General features: G+C 37.9%; 1 protein-coding gene across 33 annotated transcripts in view; it reads right to left on the bottom strand.

The window, feature by feature from the left end:
- The window catches only part of BNC2 (basonuclin zinc finger protein 2), a 460,480-nt gene that overhangs the window by 120,817 nt on the left and 318,584 nt on the right, over nt 1–21,079 (bottom strand). For all 33 annotated transcript variants that reach the window (XM_054500788.2, XM_063649472.1, XM_063649482.1 and 30 more), the window contains one exon: nt 18,490–18,725. In XM_054500788.2, the coding sequence (XP_054356763.1) occupies nt 18,490–18,725 (236 nt within the window). The remainder of the gene's footprint in view (nt 1–18,489; nt 18,726–21,079) is intronic.

Below are 21,079 nucleotides of genomic sequence, written 5' to 3'. Positions count from 1 at the left end.
GAAACATAATCTAAAAATCAACTTTTAAGACAATCATTCTTAGTAGTAATACCACAGATTTCAACGTAACTACAACAAATGTCTGACTCCTAAAATTCGTTTTTAAAAACATCCACGTCTACCTAACCCTGGTAGACTTTGTGACCATCAACTAAACCAATAATGGTGTAAGTGCTTTTTAAAATAGTCCTATCCTGAATGAATTACTACTGTTATGATTTAAAGAGAAATATTACTCAATGCAAAGAACTCTAGATGTGATATTAGAAGATGCAATTTTGAGGATTACTAGTTTTGGCACTGTTACGCTTTCTTACCATTATCAATTATGTTTTTCTTCCTTGATCTAACATTGTGGAAGTCTCCCTGTTTTAGTTTTACAGTAAATAAGACTGCCCGTGAAGGAGAGAATCACACAATAGTAATGCAGGAATTGACATCTAACTGTGCAACCTAATTCTGATTTGTACCATGGTTGCAAAATCACATCATAAAGAATCATGAGAAAATCATTTCTAAAAATCTGTGTCTCTCTTCCTCCTTCATTACCCTTTCCCTTAATCCGTCTCTCTAAACTGACATAATATAAAATTGAAATACATTGTCATTTATCATACTTAACAGTTTATGTACCCTGATCTTAATTTAAATTATAAATTGCATGTTTGTCTTCTGGAAACAAATAATGCACTAAGTTGCTTTCTCCCCAAGTATCTCTCTTTATCTTCTTTTGTAGGTAGGTATACTCTTTAACAAAAAAATGATTCTCCATCCATCTATAAGAAGTACAGAGAAACCAGGATCAAACTAGTTTTCTATTTACTTAGCAGGAAGATGGCTTTTGTATATTTTCATAAATAACCTAGACATGATTTCTTTAAAAAACATTCAGTTTGGAGGAGTTTAACCTAGATGACAAAGTAAATAGCAGAAAAAATCAAAACTTTTATACTTTGGCTCTGAAACATAACTAAATAGCAAACCATTCAAAAATCCTAATCTTTTCGTTAAACATGTAGCAGTATCTGTTAAGATGAAAGTGTGGATAAATCAAATATTCATATTCTTAAAATTAAATCTAGGTGGAAAGAAAAATCTGCCTATTTTTTCTGTAGATCTCTAGATAATAAAATGATTTCCAAATTTTTAACTTTTGTCACAATTGACATTTCTACATATAAAAATAATCTTCATCACCTATAAAACTAAGTTTCCAAAAATCCTAGGTAGCTGCTCAGTTCAGAGAAATGAAACTAGGAAATCCAAACTTTTGGGTTTATTGTTTATGGCAACGTTGCCCATATGTTTTTAAAAGATGAGAGAAAACACTTAGTGTCATTTACACATCTTTGCAAGGCTGATGGTAAAGAAAGCACTGGCGTAATTTTTAAGCAATAGTTTCAAAAAAGGAATTTCATATATTCCATCTCTTTCACATTAATACTTCTGGACAGAGGAACAGAAATTGTTTAGCAAGTTGCATGAATGTCCTATGTTCACTATAAACATAGTTAGGTCTACAACCTTACCAGTTTCCTAGATTCCCATATACCCAACCTTGAAGCCTGGAATCAACCTATGAGCACCTTTTTTTCTCCCTCATCTAGTGCATCTAGTCAGCAAGTGGTTTTATCTAACCCTGCTGTTTATCCTCCCTGCCATTACTCTTAAATGCCAGCCTTATTTCTGCTTGAACTACAGTGACTGCTTACAAGCCAGACATCCTGGCTCAGGACTCCTTAATTCCACATAGATACCACTACCAAATGAAGCTTCCTAAGACACTAAATCAGGTGAGTAAAGATTATAGTACTGGTCCCCAAATTGCTCATGTCTTTGGTATCCATGTCCTGGAGTAGTCATCTGCCACTCCAGCTCTGGGCTTTGTAATGTGACTGGCTTTGGCTGATGGCATGCTAGCAAATATGAAGCAAGTAGACACTTTAGAAGTGCCTGCACACTTGGACTTGCCCTCTTCTGCTCCCCTTAAGAACCCTACAACTATCTGCACGTGAACAAGCCCAAGTTAACCTGCTGAAGGATGCATGATAAATTGCCCAGTTATCTCCATTGCCCCAACCAACAGCCAGTAACAACCTAATAGCCAGATATGTAAATGGGCCATCCTAGACCAACCAACCCCAGGTCAATATGCCAGTTCACTGCAGATATGCCCAGCTGACCCACAGACTTGTGAAAAATAATAAAATGCTGGGAATTTAAACCACTATTAATATACTAATATATGCTTTACTCACTTTAAAAAAATCAGTTTTTAGTGAAATGAAACTCTTTAAACTAATAATAAATGCCCTTGGTGCTCTGGTTCTTGTATACCCTTCTACACCTCATCCAAATCTTTTATAGACCATTCTATATTTCAGAATGGACTTTGTTAAAGGCATGCAACATTGTGGAAAAATTAAAAATGCTAACTAAATTTAATAAAAGTGGTCTAAAATACCCTATGTGGTCTTTCTTGTTGTGAAGTTCAGCAAAATTCTTTTCTGTAGAAGGTCTCAAAAGTCAATCACTAATAAGCTGAGGTATGTGAGTTTTTATTCTATCTAAATGTATTTCTAGCCTCACAATTTAAGACTCACAAAAACACAGCCTTTTGTTTTTATTTTTTTCCCTTTCTTTTCATAAACATAAATTGGACAGCTTGTTTGACATGGAGAAAAAAAATTCCCCTTCTCCTTCAGTCTTGTATTTAAGCCCTGTCTACAATAACTGTAACATTAAATAAAGCTTTGTATATATATCCCATAAATATTTCATAGAATTCTAACTCAAGCTAATACTGTACTTTAAATGAAAAGAGAAAATATAATAATCTTTCAGATGAATCTTCATATTTTTGCTCTTTCTTCCAAAGATATATTATGGAAGGAAATAAGAGAAAATTTTGGGAACATTATCTAAGCCAAATTTTAGTTTCTGTCCTAAACCAAATTTCTATAAACAAAAGCAGTTTTTATTATCTGTTTGTTTTACTCATGAACTGTATGCTCCTCAAGGTTAGTTCAGCTATATACAGGCAATTCCTTCCATTTAGTATATTACTTTTATCAAAACTAAATATTTAAGATGTTACTAACATATTAGCATCTATAAATCTCACTACTATCCTGTTCATAAACCCTATAAAGTGAAAATTATATGGCATATTGTAGAGGTCATCCTAAGCAGAAAAATATTCCTGAAACATGTCTAGAAGCTCCAGATTTAACATAATTATTTAGGTTTTTCAACTACCCTGGATAGAAGATGTCTATACCATTCATACATTTATTCTGCAGGAAAATATGCTTTAATTTTCTGAATGTCATTTCAAAGCGAATACACCTCTTGAGGACTATCTTTTGATGTACACTGTAAAAGTCTGATGTTATTAAATGCATGAGTACATACGGTTTCCTTGAATCGCACTCGAAACACTGTAGTATTATTTGAAACATCTTTTAAAAGTATTCTTAAAAACCACATATTACTCTTTTAGAAATATTATTGCTGTAAAAAAAAGTGGACAACAAAAAAAGAACCACATATCCTCCCAAGCCCTCCTCAATAGTTATGTAATATTTACCAAGTGAAAATGATTACAAAATATATATATCAAAAATGAAAGAAAGAACACTGTAGAAAAATAATGCTTACCTTTTCCACCACAATGGTATTCAAATTCTACCATCTTGACTTTCTATTAATATAAAATAACACATGTACGAGAAGGTAGATTTATCTTTCATAAACCCAATGCAACAATTTTAACAAAAGCCAAACCTTGACTAAAATAAATGGCAACCAGACTCATAGCAAGGCATATTTGACCTGTGGCATAGGCAAATCTAAAAAGTTTGTGAAATTTAAACTATCAGACACTCCTTAGGTCTAGGAAACCACAACTTATGCTCAGGATGCTGTTTGGGCCTTCAAAGCAATATGCTCAAGTGAATAAATCATACATGAAAACCCTATACTATAGCATTCTTTTATAAAGTTCCTTTTTAAGAAGGGTTCTCCTTCTAAGGGTGTGCCCCTTTCAGGTCCCAGATACTTTTCCATATGGGAAATGTAATACAGTAAAGCTTCCTTCCATCTGGTGCCTTGAAAAACATTTATGAAGAAGTTTACCTCTTTGATAATTTTGGTACTCCAGACGTCTCTTTGTCAAAGTTATCCTAAAATATGAACCTTAGCAATCAAAATTTATATTAACAGCCTGGATTCAGGTGTAAGGTAGAACAGAGGAAAGAGAGGACAAAGCAGATGGTACTGCCTAAAGGTTCTTCTCACTGTCTTACTAATCGGACACTACTTTTCAGAAGAACCTACTGGCACTAGACTATCACCTTCTTAATTATATACATATATTACTTATCAGTCAAGCTATCAGATGAACTAAAATTCTACGTACTGAGTGAAGGAAACTAACAAAGGGAATACAGACTAATTCTAAATCTGGTACCCTATTTTAACAGGCACCACAACTTAATATACAACATCTACATTTTAATTGGCCCAATTACTCCCCAAGTGGCACTGGCAACAGCAATTCCACAGAGATCGTCTCGTTCTAAATGAGTGACTTCACAGGCAGTTTTTGTAAAATGATCCTGATGGGGCTAAAAATGATCATCTTTGATTTCTCACTAAAAGGAAATTTTAAAATAAGTTTTCATTAACTTGTCGAAACATTTTAAGGAATAGGAAGGAAATATATCTTTTGCTGCTTACCTTCTATAATCTAATAAATAAGTGGGTTTTCCATAATGGACAGCAAAATCTCAGTAACTGAAACTAATATAAATGTTTTTAATTCAAAAAGTGGGGGCCGGGTTGAAATTTACATTAGTCAGTCATTTAATTGCAGAGTTTGAATTAATATTATTAAAATACAACCAAGACAGCTGAAAAATGTTTAAAATTCCTTAAAGCACTGACTTTTCAAGTAAATTGGTAGTATGTCCAAAGAGTCTATTTACATATAATTCATGACTGCAATAATTATAGATCATACTTATGTTTTCATTAGAAAACATACCCAATGATCTCTCCTTTCCCTTAATTTAGCCTGAGTCACCAACTTCCACTAAACTGAAAGCTGTAACAGAGAGGTATGGTGTCTGTCTGTTTACCACTTGTAATATACCATGGTGTGTGTGTGTTTACCACTTGTAATATATCACTTCCACTAAACTGAAAGCTGTAACAGAGGGGCATGTTGTCTGTCTGTTTACTACTTGTAATATACCAGTTATCTCTTGAATAAATACATTTTCCTGAATCCTCAAAACAGGGGGAAAAAAACAAATAGAATATTTGTGGGGAAAAATAAATATGACTGGGCGTGTTGGCTCACGTCTGTAACCCCAACACTTTGGCAGGCCAAGGTGGGCAGATGGCTTGAGGTCAGGAGTTTGAGACCAGCCTGGGCAATACAATAAAATCCCATTTCAACAAAAAATTAAAAAGTGAAAAAAATAGCCAGGTTGGTGGCACACACCTATAGTCACAGCTGCTTGGGAGGCTGAGGTGGGAGGATGACTTGAGCCAGGGAGGTGGAGGCTGTACTGAGCCAAGATCATGCCACTGCACTGGAGCCTGGACAACAGAGGGAGAGACGGATGGAGGGAGAGAGGCAGGGAGGGAGGGAGAGAGAGAGAGAAAGAGAGAGAGAAGGGAGGGAGGGAAGGAGGGAGGGAGAAAGGAAGGGAGTAAGGAAGGAGGGGTAGGAAAAAGAGGGAAAGGGAAGGAAAGGGAAGGAGAGGAGAGGGGAGGGGAGGGGAGGGGAGGGGAGGGGAGGGGAGGGGAGGGGAGAGGAGAGGAGAGGAACCGAAAGGAGAGGAGAGGAAAGGAAAGGAAAGGGAAAGGAAAATCTGTGACCTAATTAGAATTTTGAAAAGGAATGGAGGATCATATTTTAAAGACTACACACTAAATAAACAGAGTATATCAAATTATACATCTTAAATTAGCAGCAATGTGTAGCAAACTTCTATTCACCACCTGTAACTTTTCTAGATGCACCTCCCAAAGTTTTAACCAGATGTCTCAATTCATTTTTATTAAAAATTACTATGCATAGTAAAAAAAAGACAATTTTCTTTCTGTATCTGACCCCCGCAACCATTCAACTATTTAACGTGATTTTTTTTTTTTTTTTTTTGGTAACTGCAAGACACAACCCAGGGTAACCAGAAGTTACTGTGAAATTCTCAAACTTGCAAAAGAAGCAAATATCTGCATATAAAAATTTTGTTTCAGGAGAATACTAGGGGGAATTTAGACTGGAGAAACATTTCCACTTGTGTATTGAAAAGAATAAAATCATTATTTAAACACTCTAAGCTTCAAACTTTCCATTAATCCAAACTGACCTACTTATTAACTCAAAATGCTAGTGTTTTCTCCTATCATATACGTCAATATGCATATTACAATGGCTGGGCACATGAGTATAGGGTCTCTATATCTAAAACTTTGATTTAAAGTTAACCAACTATTTCTCAAATCCTTAAAATAATTTTTGTGGATAATTTTTCAACCGCCTTATAAGGCATACAAGCGTAACTGGCTACAAAAAAAATGTATATGTAAAGGGAGTTAATGGCCTTGCTTAATTAAAATGTAAAACTTCAGCATCTTAAATTCCATTTATGTGATTTTAAAGGAGGCTTCAGTAAGTCGCTCTTTTGACAAGAGCATTCAGATTGCAGAGAAGGCTACAAAGGCGCTAATGACATTTACCCCCCTAATAAGAGCTGTTCACACTTCATGGTTTTTCCTTGTTATTGCTCAGGACAGACACCAGCACCTCATTGAAAGATCAGTGCTGCAAGGGAAAAAGGCCCCCTGAGACGTCTCAGACCTGAGGAAAAGCACTAAATCAGGTGATGCTACAAAGATGACATGTTTGATTCTCCAGGGTTCTTACTCGCCCTATGGCCATGGATTTGAGGCAGTTAACACACAGCCAATCAAAACCCTCCCCTACTCCCAGAAGACAGGGCCATCCTCTTCTGCAGCAGGCATAGTAAAGGCTAGAGAGAAAAGAAATAAACTTCCTTCAGGTGCCCTAGGTCTGGCAGGATCCAAATGTCTTGTACTGCTCTCAGTTAATCTCCATCGATGTGTGGCTGAATGCATAACACACTGACCTTTTCACCTAAGAGACCACAATTTGAATCCAATGGAAAGTCACCAGAGAATCAATGGACAGAGGCACTCATATTTTAAAGCAATAAAGCACTGCAAGAAGGGAAAGGGGGAAAAAGTTTTTTACCGTGGTTTTGGCCACAGATTCAACCCGGTTTCCCTGGCTCAGCTATTATGAATTGGAACCCTGATTCAGAATTGAAAAGCTCCCAGAACTGCCTCTATGGATCTCAAAATCTGGCACAAGCCCATGGCTACTGCAAGACAGACATTCCCTCACATGTCAATACATGGAAAAGCAATCCCTGCTGGTGATGGAATGATGGCTGACTTAATGGAATATACTCAGCAGGAACTCTAATTCTGGCAGAGATGACAGCACAGAGACAAGTAGCTCTTAATTACTCTTTCCAGGGGAATTTAAGTGTATTTTGTTGTTGTTAATTCAAAATTTCTCAACGTGTGTGCACGCTTAAAAAGAGGCAAATGAATGCAGCAATTTAAGCTGCTTCCCTGGTTACCTAATTTTCTTATCAACACACCATAAAATAAACAGACTTCATATTAACAGATTCTCTAGAGACAAAACCTATGGGATACTCCATTGTCAGTTTCTCTGAAGAAGCCTGACCTACCATGACCATAAACCAATATTGTCACTGATCTGTGTTCCAAACATTCTCCTATTTATCCTACTAAGGAATCTGAAAAAAAATGCCTATTGTGCACAGAGCCTTCCTTCGAAATTGCATCTCAGAGAAGATGCAATATACGCCAGTCTTCAAATAACCACATTTACTCAACTGCTGTTTTTAAAATCAAGAAAGAAAAAAAATCCACAGCAGGAAAAGCACATTAAAATAAAAATAGAAAATACAGTAACCACATTACTCACACTAACTAGAAAGCTGCCTCTGACACTATTATTATGGCTCTAAGAGAGAAAATTACATGAGAACAAGGAAATCAGGTTAACACATTTCCTTACAGAGAGAACCTTTGGTTCTCAAAGTCTTTGACAAATGCTTTTCTAGGGGCTAATAGGTAAGAAATACACAGAAAAATGACCATGAGTTCGAGCAGAAAATACATCCCAGCCAATGTTTCACTCTCTTATTTGGGGGGCCTCATATATTATGATCTACTGTAGCCATGCAAGTCCCCTATCTCAAGTCTACCTTGACTGAAAAAAAGAGAGAAAGAAAAGGGAGAGAAGAAGATGGGGGAGGGGACAGGGAGAGAGGAAAAGTAGACATAACAGATCACTCAGTTGCCACCAACAAATGAAAAAACTTCCTAGATACCAACAGGACCACAATGGTAGGTTTCTAAAACAATTGTTCATGACATCACTAGCTAGTTAGCTACATCTTTAAAATCTAAGGCTATCAGCAACAAATGCCAAGTCTGTAAACAATCAGAATCACTAGTGACTTCCCTAAGAAAGAAGTAGTGATATGCAAACATCAGACAAATCAAGAAGAGCTTCAGATCATCAGGCCTAGACGTGGCCTAACCATGCATGGTCATTCATTCTCCTAGCAAATGTATTGGCCCACATTTTGTTTTCCAGTTCTGTCAGCATTACATATAGCTATCATGCAGAAATCAAATAAATGTATCTTTATTTGCATTTGTCCCATCTGTATGAGTTTAGCAAAAGCTTCCAGAAACCCACACAGATCCTTACCTCATTTTCTACTTTTCACAGCCCTTCATGATTTCATATACCAGCACTTGAAGTAAGTCACTCAAAAGAAACAGATAGTAGACTAGGACTCGTTATAGTCACAGAGGATTTCATTCCTGTACCAGTCCCCCTCATCTTCCACTGGGACCTTCTGTCAAATTGGGGGAAATATTAGAAAAGGACACAGTAGCTCAAATAAAACATATGGGCAACTGGAAGACTCATAAAGCTCCCGTTGCTCTAGAAACTTAAGGGTTGGGGTGGGGGGACTAGGAGATCATTCTACTTAAGGAATTAAATTTACTAAGCTCCACTATGAATTTAACATATTAATTCTCTTCATCCTGAAAGCTCCTTTAAGAAGGTACCATCAAGAAAATACGGCTCATGGAAATTTTGTGCTTTTTGTATGGCTCAAGAGTTAATTGGTGCTAGAATTAAGGTTTATACCCAAAGCTCAGAGCTTTCTACTTTAAATTCAACAAGAAGGATGTATGAGTGCTGCTCAGCAGATCATATGATTTAATCAGTGCCATCACAGACAATGTCCATTTCAAGTAAATCTGAACTGATTCTTATCAAATGGAGACTGGCCAGTGAGCTGTGGACTCATTTCTGCTCCTCCTGGGGGAATGCAAAAGCCTCTTCATGTCCCACAGGTGCAAATCCTATTCCGGCAGTTGCTGCATTCCATCCTGGAATTAGTAAGCCATATATTTTTACTTTGCAAGAGTAAAGGGAGGAATATTTTCATTTTAACTCTGAGCACAAAACATCAAGCTTTGTCCTTGGATCTAAGGTGTTTATTTTCATTGCCGTTCAAATAGTTAGAGCTTTGGCAAGGGATTCAAAATCCCTGTATTCCACTTCCAGCTTTGCCTCTGCCTGAGGCCTCCCCATCACGGTAACTTTAAAACCAAGGATAATAGTCTCTGAAACTATCTCTCTAATAGGGAGGTTAGGAGACTTGCCAGGACAGTGTTTGTAGAGTGGTCCAAGCACTTTAGAAAACAGACACTATAAATACAATACACTGCTCTGAATCAGCTATTTTTTGTATATCCCTGCCAAAGACAGGAAGATCCTGACCAATCATACATGTGATCCTTCTTTCCTGAAAAAGATTCACATACTGGTGACATAATGCAATGACACCTTCCTTATGTCATGGTGTTGATAATCCAATCTTTACTTGGGGTCAAATAATCCCCCCTTTATGTCAATTTTCTGGGTCATCTGTATATTTTTGTAGTTTATATAATACAACTTTTCATCATTAGAGTGTTGGTTTTCTGAGAGCGCTCCTCTTGTATACTCAATATATACTAATAAATCAATTTTTTTTGCTATTTGAAGGATTACCTAAATTAATTTATATCTAGATTCATTGATTTTTCTGCTCCAGAAATTTCCTAAAAACCTGTGAGGTCAGATAATACCTATTTCAAAGGCTGTTTTAAATGTTTTATTTTATGCGATAAGGTGCAATCCTAGATACTCTAATCATTTAAACAAATATATCAAGTAATCATTCATTCTGTGCCAGAGCTTGGAAAGTATTGGAAGAGTTGATAAAATAGGGAAATATAAAGGTGATAAAAATGACAGTGTCATATACAGAATAAACCATTACTTGGCCGGGTGCAGTGGCTCATGCCTGTAATCCCAGCATTTTGGGAGGCCGAGGTGAGTGGTTCACTTGAGGTCAGGAGTTTGAGACCAGCCTGGCCAATGTTGGTAAAACCCCATCTCCACTAAAAATACAAAAATTAGCTGGGTGTGGTGGCAGACACCTGTAATCCCAGCTATTTAGGAGGCTGAGGCAGGAGAATCACCTGAATCCAGGAGGTGGGGGTGGCAGTGAGCCAAGATCATGCCACTGCACTCCAGCCTGGGAGACAGAGCAAGACTCCACCTCAAAAAAAAAAAGAATAAACTATTACTTTAAAAAATGCACACATGAAAATACACACCTTCACAATGCAGTAATGGTTAATATTAATAAGAGTACTATGGGCTAGTTATTGCATTACATACTTTTAAAATATCCTTTGATTTAACCTTTATAGATGAAGAAACTGATGTTCAAGTATGTTCTCTCTGCTGGTTAACAGAGCTACCAAAAAGTGAAACCAAGATTCACAACCAAGTCTGTCCAACTCTAAAGTACAAAGTCTTTGTTACTGCATACTCCTGCCTCTTATTTATATCCAAGTACGTTCATATGTACATACAGATATACGTGTGTATGTGTATGTATTATTTATTGATAATTAAATAGTAGCTGCTCTTTTTCTCTACTGGTTAGAAAGGGATTCTTCTCTAAGACGCGCAGTGAAATCCAGGATTTAAGGCTACTTTATAGAAACAAAGTTCTAAAATCATCAGGTTGGCAGTAGTCTGTAATAGTCTATATCATCATCTTTTTCACTATCATATTAATAGTTAGTATTGCCTGGATACTTAGCAAGTGGCACTACTAAATGCTTTATGTGAATCCATTCTACTTTATCTTCACATCAAAGCCATGAGTACTATTATTATCCCTGTTTTACAAGTGAGTGAACTGAGGTGAATAAAGACACGGGCCTAATTTTTTCACGCGTCTGGTAAGAACTGAAGCCAGGATGCAAGCCCATGAATCTGCCTTCACGACATGACTCTGCTGCATTAAGCTTTTCTGGTCCAACTCTATAAAAAGAAGGCATAATTATAGCTATTCCACCACACATGAGTGGAGCACAGGCCTGTACTCATTTTCCCTGAGAGTGCCTGCCAAGCCCATACATCCCGGATCCTCCTCTCAGTCACATGGCCTCATTTACAAATAAGTTCTGGTCAGTGATGGGAGAAGAAGCACCCTACTACACCTCTGAGCCACATCCATGAAAATATCCCACAGAGAACCTTCACCTTCTCTCAGGGTTGCCACCTGGATGAGGAATCTATGATCCCAAAAAACGGTAGAGCCATAAAACAGCAATAGCCCTAACTTACCTCTTGTCAAATCACTTATGGAAGGAAAGCATTCACCACTAGACTAGGCTTGCAGAGAAAAGAGAAACTTCTGCTGTGTTATGCCACTAGTAGTATTTCAGGATGTACTTACTAAAACAACTGCAATTTATCTTATTGATACTAATGCCTAAAATGCATTCCCTATTTTTTTAAGCATTTGGCATCTGTAGAGAAACATGTTTAGCAACTGATATTTCTCTGTTATAATTAGTCAGAGTTAACTTTACACATAGATATAAGTGAAAAAATGCCAATTTATTGAGAAGGAGTTCACAACATACATTTCATCTATATTATTTCATCTTTTTAGCCACTCAAAGGTAGAGACATGAAGGTTATCTTAATTTTAGAGAGGTATGGGGAGTTATCTTAATTGTAAAGATTAAGAAACTATGACTAAGACTGGCAAAGTTTTCCAGATTTAACCCAATCTTGTCTCAATATCCAGAGCCCTTTTGCCATCCAACTTGAAATGCTTTTATAAACCCAGGAAAGACTACTTCATCTCTCTTCCAATCCCTGCACATGGTATAGCTGAAATCTTACTAACTAGGTAGAAAACCTTTGTTTTTATGCTCAACTACAAAAGGTATGTATCCCTGGAAAGGCCAAGTCAAAGACCGGAATTTACAATAAAGCGTTAAGGATAAATACCAGATCTGGTTTTAGTCACAGAAATGAGAGCGAATAGAAGTAAAGATAACGAAATGGAGTATCAGGAAATAGGCAAGAAAAGGAACACAAAAGAGGAACCCATTTCACCCAATTTTACCTAAGGTCAGACATGTGGTGTGCCACTGAATATAAGAGATCTTAAGTTAGTCTGTCAGTTCCAGACTCTCAGGCCTCCTCTCTTCCCCCAAATCATGCCACTCTGCATCTACAGACTCTCACATGTTACATTCTGGAAAGACAGGCTGGTAGCCTTAAAAACAAAAAATAAACATCCGAATATTACCCATAGAGTCAAAGACCTGAATTCAAATCAAACTTCAAAATATCCTCCTTCCAATATTTAATATACCCTTTTATGTATAAGCCTGGGTGCTGGTGCTGGGAAGCAAGTTACAGTGATGAATAAGAGACATGTGTTATCTTCAGGAAGCTTACAGTGTATCAACTGTGCCAATTAACACTTCTGTGATCAGGGGAAAGTCACTTATTTGAGCCTCAACTATACTAAATGTTAATTCGTTGGCAACATCTATAAGAGGATGGTGTAAGAGGAGGAAAAGAGGTAACTTACATGAACTTGCTCCGCAAAGAGCTGTTTAAATACAAGTGTTTGCTTAAGATTGATGTTTTCTACCACATGGATACCACAAAACACTTACCCTACACAGACCACTAGCTAGAAGGCATGGGAGCCTTTAGTTTTCTTCTTATTGCCCTCAACAGCCCAGCTGCTGCTATAGCAGTCAGTCCTTACGAAGCCTGGAGAAAAAACTAAGGGCCTTTTGACAAACTGAAGTTACTGGCTATTCCATGAGTTCCATGGTGAAACATCAAGCTATACCAAGCTAAACAGGTTTCCTTAGCCATTCACTTAACAAATACTTATTGAGCGCTCTGCATTTGTGTTGTTCCCTAGTGAGGAGGCCAGAAAAATAAACATTTTAACAGTTGACTTAATTGACTGATTTTAAATTGTGATAGGAGTTTGAAGGAAACAAAGTCCTAAGATATAGCTACACTAGAAAAGACCTACATTGGCTAAGATGGTCCTCTGTAAGCAAGTGAGACTTTGGCTGATGCCTAAAAGAGAAGAAATTACCCACGCAGAGACACAAGTAAGGTATTCCAGGCAGAAGAAACCTTACATGCAAATAGTTCATGTGGGAGAAGAGCTGAGTGTGTTCAGGAACTAAGTATTTCAAATGAGCTTGAAGGGAAGAGGTTATGAAGTGGGAAGGGTTGGAGAAAGCTACTTCCCTACTCTCACAGGCTCGTACCCTAGACCTCCTCAGAGCCTGTGTTATACTAATGAGTATCATGAAGCTTAAGAGAAGGATCCAGTATGTAGTTACTCCCAAATCTAAAGCTGGACCTCTAAAAGACGGATGGCCCCATTTGTCTTTGAGAAACGCTCTTCTAATGTACCAATTGTGCTGGTAAGATACAGGAGAGTTGAGAGGGGCATCAATACCACTCTTCTTATAAGGCTGTTGACATCTCAGCTAAATATTCAGAGTGTCTCAACTGCTTCTCTGAATTCTGGCAGGACCCACCTGCAAATGAGGAGATTTCCACAGACAGGCTGGTGGACGAGCCCAGGCAAGTCAGTTATACGTTCAAACTGAAAGAGACTATGAAAACTTGATTTTTAAATGACTAAATTCAACAATGATAATCACCTGTATTCTTATTTCCTAGGTCAAGGACAGAGGGGAAAATGGGGAAAGGACAAAAGAGGGGGCCACTGCTTCCATTCATGGTCAATAAATGTATCACGAGATACAGACCTGAACTAAGAATTCTTCTTCTTCTTCTTTTTTTTTTCTTTTGAGATGGAGTCTCACTGCAATGCCCAGGCTGGAGTGCAATGGTACAATCTTGGCTCACTGCAACCTCTGCTTCCCAGGTTCAAGCAATTCTCCCACCTCAGCTTCCCAAGTAGCTGGGTTAACAGGCACATGCCACCATACCCGGCTAATTTTTGTATTTTAGTAGAGACAGGGTTTCACCATATGAGCCAGGCTGGTCTCAAACTCCTGACCTCAAGTGATCTGCCCGCCTTGGCCTCCAAAAGTGCTGGGATTACAGGCGTGAGCTACCATGCCTGGCCAGAATTATTCTTTAGTAGTAGAAAAAACATCATATTCTCCTTTGTATTTAGATTTTAGCATCTAATTGCATATTCCCATTTTTGTTGTTTTCTGGAAAATGCTTAAAAGCTAACTTTCTGTACTTTCTGAATAAATACTTTAATAAGTACACAGGAGAATACTGGGTTCTTAATATATTACCTGACTTCTTAAGTAGTTGTAGTCCAAGTTATGTTATGCATTTTATACCCAACTGGCTAGCTTGTGAATTATATAGACACTCACATAGGTGAAAATTAATTTTATAAAAAAAGTACAGGATCCTTGACCGATGTGCCAGCCTTTTAAATTTATCTGTAGCATCACTGTCATCTCCCTTTTTCTAATAATAATCTCTTCATAAACCACATAGTTTTGAAAGTTCTGCTCCCCCCTTCCCCCTACATCCAAAAATTCAAAATCAGATCAGACAACTGTCATTCTTCCACATTTAAAGGTATCTCAGAAGGCAGGAGTAGCTGTGTACACATAAAGGATGCAGGCTTTGTCACACAGAGAGTTAAATTAATACCCTGGCTTGACTAGTTCAACTTACCGTACATCTTCATTTGCCCAGGAACACAATCTATAGCCAACTGCTAACCAAGTCAATATGTGGTAAGACTAACAGCCACCCTAACCTGCCTTGATAATTATTCTCCTTTAACTGACATAATATTCAATATACTGTTGTTGAGAGCAATAATGCTAAAATTGATGCCTTGAGGGCTACAAGACAATTGAGTTTTAGCCAGATAAAATGACTTGTACACTAATAGAGCATTATGGGGTTCCACAGCCTTCAGATACACATTTTATAGCCTACTTTTACAAAAACGCCATATACAATTATATTCAAAGTAATTTGTGCACACCTTATCATTACCACATACAATCTTTAAAATATTGGCCAATTATCAAATAACATTACTTTAGAAGAAAGGGTTTACTTTTACAGACTCTCTCTTTTTTCTTAACAAAACAAGCATCTTCTCACTACATAAGTGGTAACAGTTTTGGTGTTCTGGGACCATTTGCTTTTTTTTCCAAACCGAGAACTGTTTTAACAAAGAACAAGTAGATTATAAATGCTGAATGACAAAAACCATCATTTAAATAAAATCTATATTACATCAATTCTACCAATAAAACAAGACAGAAACTAAACCTAGAACTCCTCTAATGTAAAAATCATCTATAGTTTTCTCAAAATGTCAATTTTAGACTGAATGGAGAAACATTATATTAAATTTGAGACTGTCAAAATCTATATTAAAATAATAATAATTAATTATAATTTAAGTATTACAATAAATGAAAATGCTCTCTATATGCAGTATTTCACCCTAAAATAAGAGATTTATAAATTTTAGTTCCTGGTTTTACTGAATTTTCCTCTCAAACTTAATTTCTCTTGCAATTTTGTATCTTTAAATCAAGCTTGTCCAACTCACAGCCCACGGGGCTGCATGGGGCCCATGAAGGCTCCGAATGTGACCCAACACAAATTTGTAAACTTTCTTAAAACATTATGAGACTTTTTTTTAAGGCTCATCAGCTATTGTTAGTGTTAGTATATTTTATGTGTGGCCCAAAACAATTCTTCTTCCAATGTGGCCCAGGAAGCCAAAAGATTTGACACCCCTGCTAAATACTGGGCCCTCACATACAAAGTACATTTATATTTACAGAGTACATTTACATTTTTTATACTTGCATTAGAGATATGTTCACAAGTTGGGGAAAAACTAACATCTAAATAATTATTTCAAGTAAAATAAAAAACAGGCACTGGCCAAGGCAGAACAATAGGACCGTAACACAGAAACATTATCAGGCTTTATGTTTACTGCTATCAAAGTGCTACCTGAGCTTGGTAAAATGGCAAACCAGCATAGCCCTGCACATACCTATTTGTTTGGACAGAAAGATACAATGTATATATGCTTGTGTCTCTGCGTAGGTATACAGGTGTAAATATGTTAGGCAACAAATACACATGAAACTGAAATACAATATTAATGACAGAAGTATAAGCAGCATAGTGGAGGTAATAGAGATGGTACCAGATTGGGGCAAAACACTTGTTGGTTTGGAATAAAGAAAGGACTGTTAGCCAAGCTAACAGTTCCATACAAACAACTGTAAGAGGTTTTTCTCTTTGTGTAGGGTAAAATCCACTCAAAACAGACATTAATAAGCATGCTGTAGAAATGACTGTAGAAAGATGTAGCACTGTATGCATCTTGGGGCCAGTATAAGCAGGGATTGTCAAACCAGTTCCTTATTTATTTTTCCTGGCCCCTTCCTCCTAGATCTTGTTCCCCATCATGCCCCCTGACCGTCCAAGACTTATCTTCCTACTTTAACCCACTGAAATGTCCCCATCCTGAGGCAAATGAGATAATGCTTGTAAACATTCTCTATAAACTGAAAACGTAATATATAATTGCTACTATTATCACCATCATCTTATCTTTTGAGGGCCAAATTTTCTGTGTCTTCCCAGTTGAGATTCTCACTAAATTAAGATGCCATTCTATTCTGAGAGCAGACAGGTTATTCCAACTCCCTTCCTTTCCCTACTTCTACTCACTATCCTTCCACTGCTCTCCTATCCCAGCTAACAGCTGGAGGTACCACACAGGAAAATGACAAGAAGCTGTGTGTACTGATGCCAGGTTAAAACGAGAGGTAGACTGAGGCTCCCCACTCCTCACATGCCAAGCTGGCAGCTAATGCCCTTCATGTAACACACAGTAGCTCAGGGAATAAACAGTGGAGATATGTCTAGCACTATACAAGGCTGGCACAGCCAAAACCAATTGTTTTTGAAGGGGTCATGGCTCCTGGTATTATCCTCATGGGAAATTTGAAAAATTGCTTCAGATTCTACTTCTCAAAGTGAGATCTCCTTCGGCGAGAGGGGTATTTCTTCATCATCCAGTGTAGCCTCTTTGGATCCTGGGGTCTCCCAAAATGCTGTTCTCAACATTGACCCCTCAAGGGTTATAGGAAGACAGATAGCCATAAACACATTTCAGAGGCAAAGTATACAATGCAAATGACACATGACACATTGCAAAAATGAGATGAAGAAAGAGAGGGATGGGAGATGGGGGCATGAAGGCTGTGGGCCTCCCAGAAAACTCTTAAAGCCCTTACCAGGTCAGAAGTGCCATTGATACAAAGGAGACACTCAAGGCTGGAAGAACAGGTTCTGCAAAGACCAAATCTAAAACCATGTCTGTGTGTTTCAGAATGTAGAAATCTGAAGGCTATCATGTGAGGGTTTACTGGTTATATAAGTTTATATGGATTATAGTTCTACCTTTGAGTTGGCTGAAAAAACAATAAATAGTAAAATGTGTACCTTTAGGTACAAAGACAACCAAGAAAAACACCGTACCTGCAAACTGAGTATGAGAAAAAGCCCTAATAAACCCAAGTGAAGGGTAATCTCAGATTTTCACACACCCATTACCCGCCTCAAAGAGCCCTCCTTTTTAATAGGGTTATAATAAGACTTGTTGGAGAAGCCAGAAAGCCCATGTTGTAGGGAAAGAGTTGAATTCAAAAAGGTGAAAACAAAGGTAACGCAAGTCAAGAGGCCAAGTTTTCCTTCTAACACACCCTGAGGCCCGATGGTGGCCTGCTTTGTCTCTCTCCTTTCCCCTTCCCTGACAAGCCTGCTGAAATGACCACTTTAATCAGAGGAGGGTGTGCAGCCCTTCCTGAGAGGTTTGCCAAGGACTCTCACCCTTCCCCACCCAGAGTCGGCCCCGGACACGGGTGGCGTTCAAGTCTTCCCCCTACCTGAAGGATGTATCCTCGGACATAGTCCCGCAGAGTCCAGCCAAGGCCGTGCAATATGTGCAGTACCTCCTCTTGCTTCAGGACGCTGAAGAGACGGTCCAGCAGGATCTTTAGCCGCACAGGCACTGCTTGTGTCCCATAGAGCATCAGGCTGCTGATGTCAAACACGACGTTGGACTGCACAATCTCCACTTGGGTGGGGTGGTACAGGTGCTGCGTGCTGAGCTTATCCAAGGCTGTGGTGGTCCCGCCAAAGTTCCAGAGATGGGGGTGTTGGGAATAAACAGATAAAGAGAGAGAACAGGAGTTAGAAATATTGCTGGAAGTTACCAGGGCTCCATTTCTACACATGAATGTTCGCCATAGGTGTTTAAGCAAGATCTTGCAAAGAAAATAGTTCTCTGACACCTCCTTTCTGTTTTACCCCTTTTCTTTCCTATTTTTTTAATTGGATGTGTTTATAAATTGCAGGCAACAACAAATAGAAAACACATTCAACTTTAAGATAAAGAGTCACTGAGGATGTTTTTAAATGACCGTGGCTGGTGCTAAAAACCTCATTGATTTGTTAACTGAACTGTGTTTCAACCCAAGTGACGATGGTGTCCCCTACCCCCCACCAAAAACAAAACAAAACAATTCCTAACTCATGCCATATGGGAAGGCTCAATCAACATCATTTTTCTGAATAAGATTCATCCCTTATAATACCTGAATGGTTAAAGAGGAGGAAGAGAGTGTTCTTTAGATTATAGGGGTGAAAGACCTAATTTGGAGGGAATAAGGAAAGCTGACATCTGTGTGGAGGGCTAGTAATTTAAGTCAAGTCATATTAGCTATAGGGGGTTATCCAAAAACTTAGTCCTCCCAATTTCTCTCATTAGTCACCTGTTAGATAGCTTTTGTGTTCACTGGCATGTTTTCTGAAAGTTATTCAGGATAAAAAAGAAAATTAAAGTCATAATTTTAAAAAGAAAGAAATAACAAGTCACTTTGTTAATAGCTCTAAGGGTATAGATGAAAATGGAAACAAATGACAAACCAACATTTGGGAATTTCTGGTGTATTTCAGCTAACTGTATTATCTCAGTAGAAAAAGCTGAGGATGACCATTCTCAGAGTAAACACTTTTAATAAAATGAAAATTTCAACAATTGGGTGCTTTTTCTCCTCAAATTTAAGAAACGCCATCTCTTCTCTAGAACTAAAGGCCAAAATAAGGTCATAAATTCTAGTCCCCATCCATATCTGAGTTACTGCACACCCTATTGCTGATAATATAATTACATTTTGCCTCAGTTTCTCAAGCAATAACGCTGTCTTATCTGTAGGGCTTAAAGAGATGCTGCAAAGATTAGTGAGATAACGAGTGAGAGGCACTCTAAACTCCTTAAGAGAACACGAAAGGCATTCAAAACTGTCAGAATTATATGCATATGCCCATTTAGGAATTAAACAAGATGAACACATAAGCCTGAAGGATGGTCATCTAACCTCATGAGTCAGGCAAATGGGTATCAGCCAACATCTAGGCTCAAGTCATAACTACACCTAAGTTATGTACCTAAGGTTTCTGCAAATTCTAAACTACTGTGTGGCCTTTCTCAGCTGCTTTTCCTAACACCTTATCCCTAATGGTATGGGCTACACTACAAGTGCATTCTCAGCAACTTCTATTTTACTACACCAATATTACTGCATAATAATGGAGGGATTTAAAAGTGCGTGCACACAGATTTTTTAGTATTTCATATGTATTTTTTCAGGGCTCCTCCTCCACTCTCATTTCCTCCTGACTTGTGGTCACTAGAGAGTTCATGTACTCTTGATAAATTGCTTTCTTACATCCACAGCGTAAAGGCCCTTATCATTTACCCGCTGGCTTCATTCAACACATTTACTCCCAGGAATACTTTGTCAAAGAGTTCGGGTTTTCTCATACTTCATTTCTTGCAGCTGATTTGTCTGATCTTCCCTATTCTAGTGGTTAAGTCAACTTTGAATAAATAGCCTTAAAAATTAATTTAACGTTTGGGAAAGATAAGGGATTCACAAGCCTAGGGATTGAAGTTTTCTCTTACTCCACAGGGCATTTAGACTGCAAAAAAGCAGGGATGGGGTATTACTACCCCTGTTCTTCTTCAAGTACAACTTAACTACTCAGCCTTCTGATAAGTGGCTGCTCTGCTAACAGAATCCAGTGACCAGATCGGGGGGGATCTGCTCCTCCTCCATTTCCCTTCATCAGCTCTCCTCAACTGTATCAGATAGTTCTTTACAAAACAGACTTCTATGACAACAGCAAATATGAAACTGACAGGAGTCAGTAGAAAGGAAATAAAATGACACAAAATCCTGATTTTTGTGTGTGTACTTGGCACCTTGCATGTCTGCATTAAGTACATGCAGGTGTGTGTGCAAATACGTTCAAATTGTAGGTGAAAAAAACCACAATCACTCTCCCTGCCACTCATTAAAAAAGCTTGGTTGTTTTATTTTTTATTATTTTTTAAGACGGAGTCTCGCTCTGTCGCCCAGGCTGGAGTGCAGTGGCGCGATCTCAGCTCACTGCAAGCTCCACCTCCCGGTT

This window comes from Pongo pygmaeus, chromosome 13 (assembly GCF_028885625.2).
Source record: "Pongo pygmaeus isolate AG05252 chromosome 13, NHGRI_mPonPyg2-v2.0_pri, whole genome shotgun sequence".
NCBI lineage: Eukaryota > Metazoa > Chordata > Mammalia > Primates > Hominidae > Pongo > Pongo pygmaeus.
This window is presented reverse-complemented; position numbering and strand designations above follow the sequence as displayed.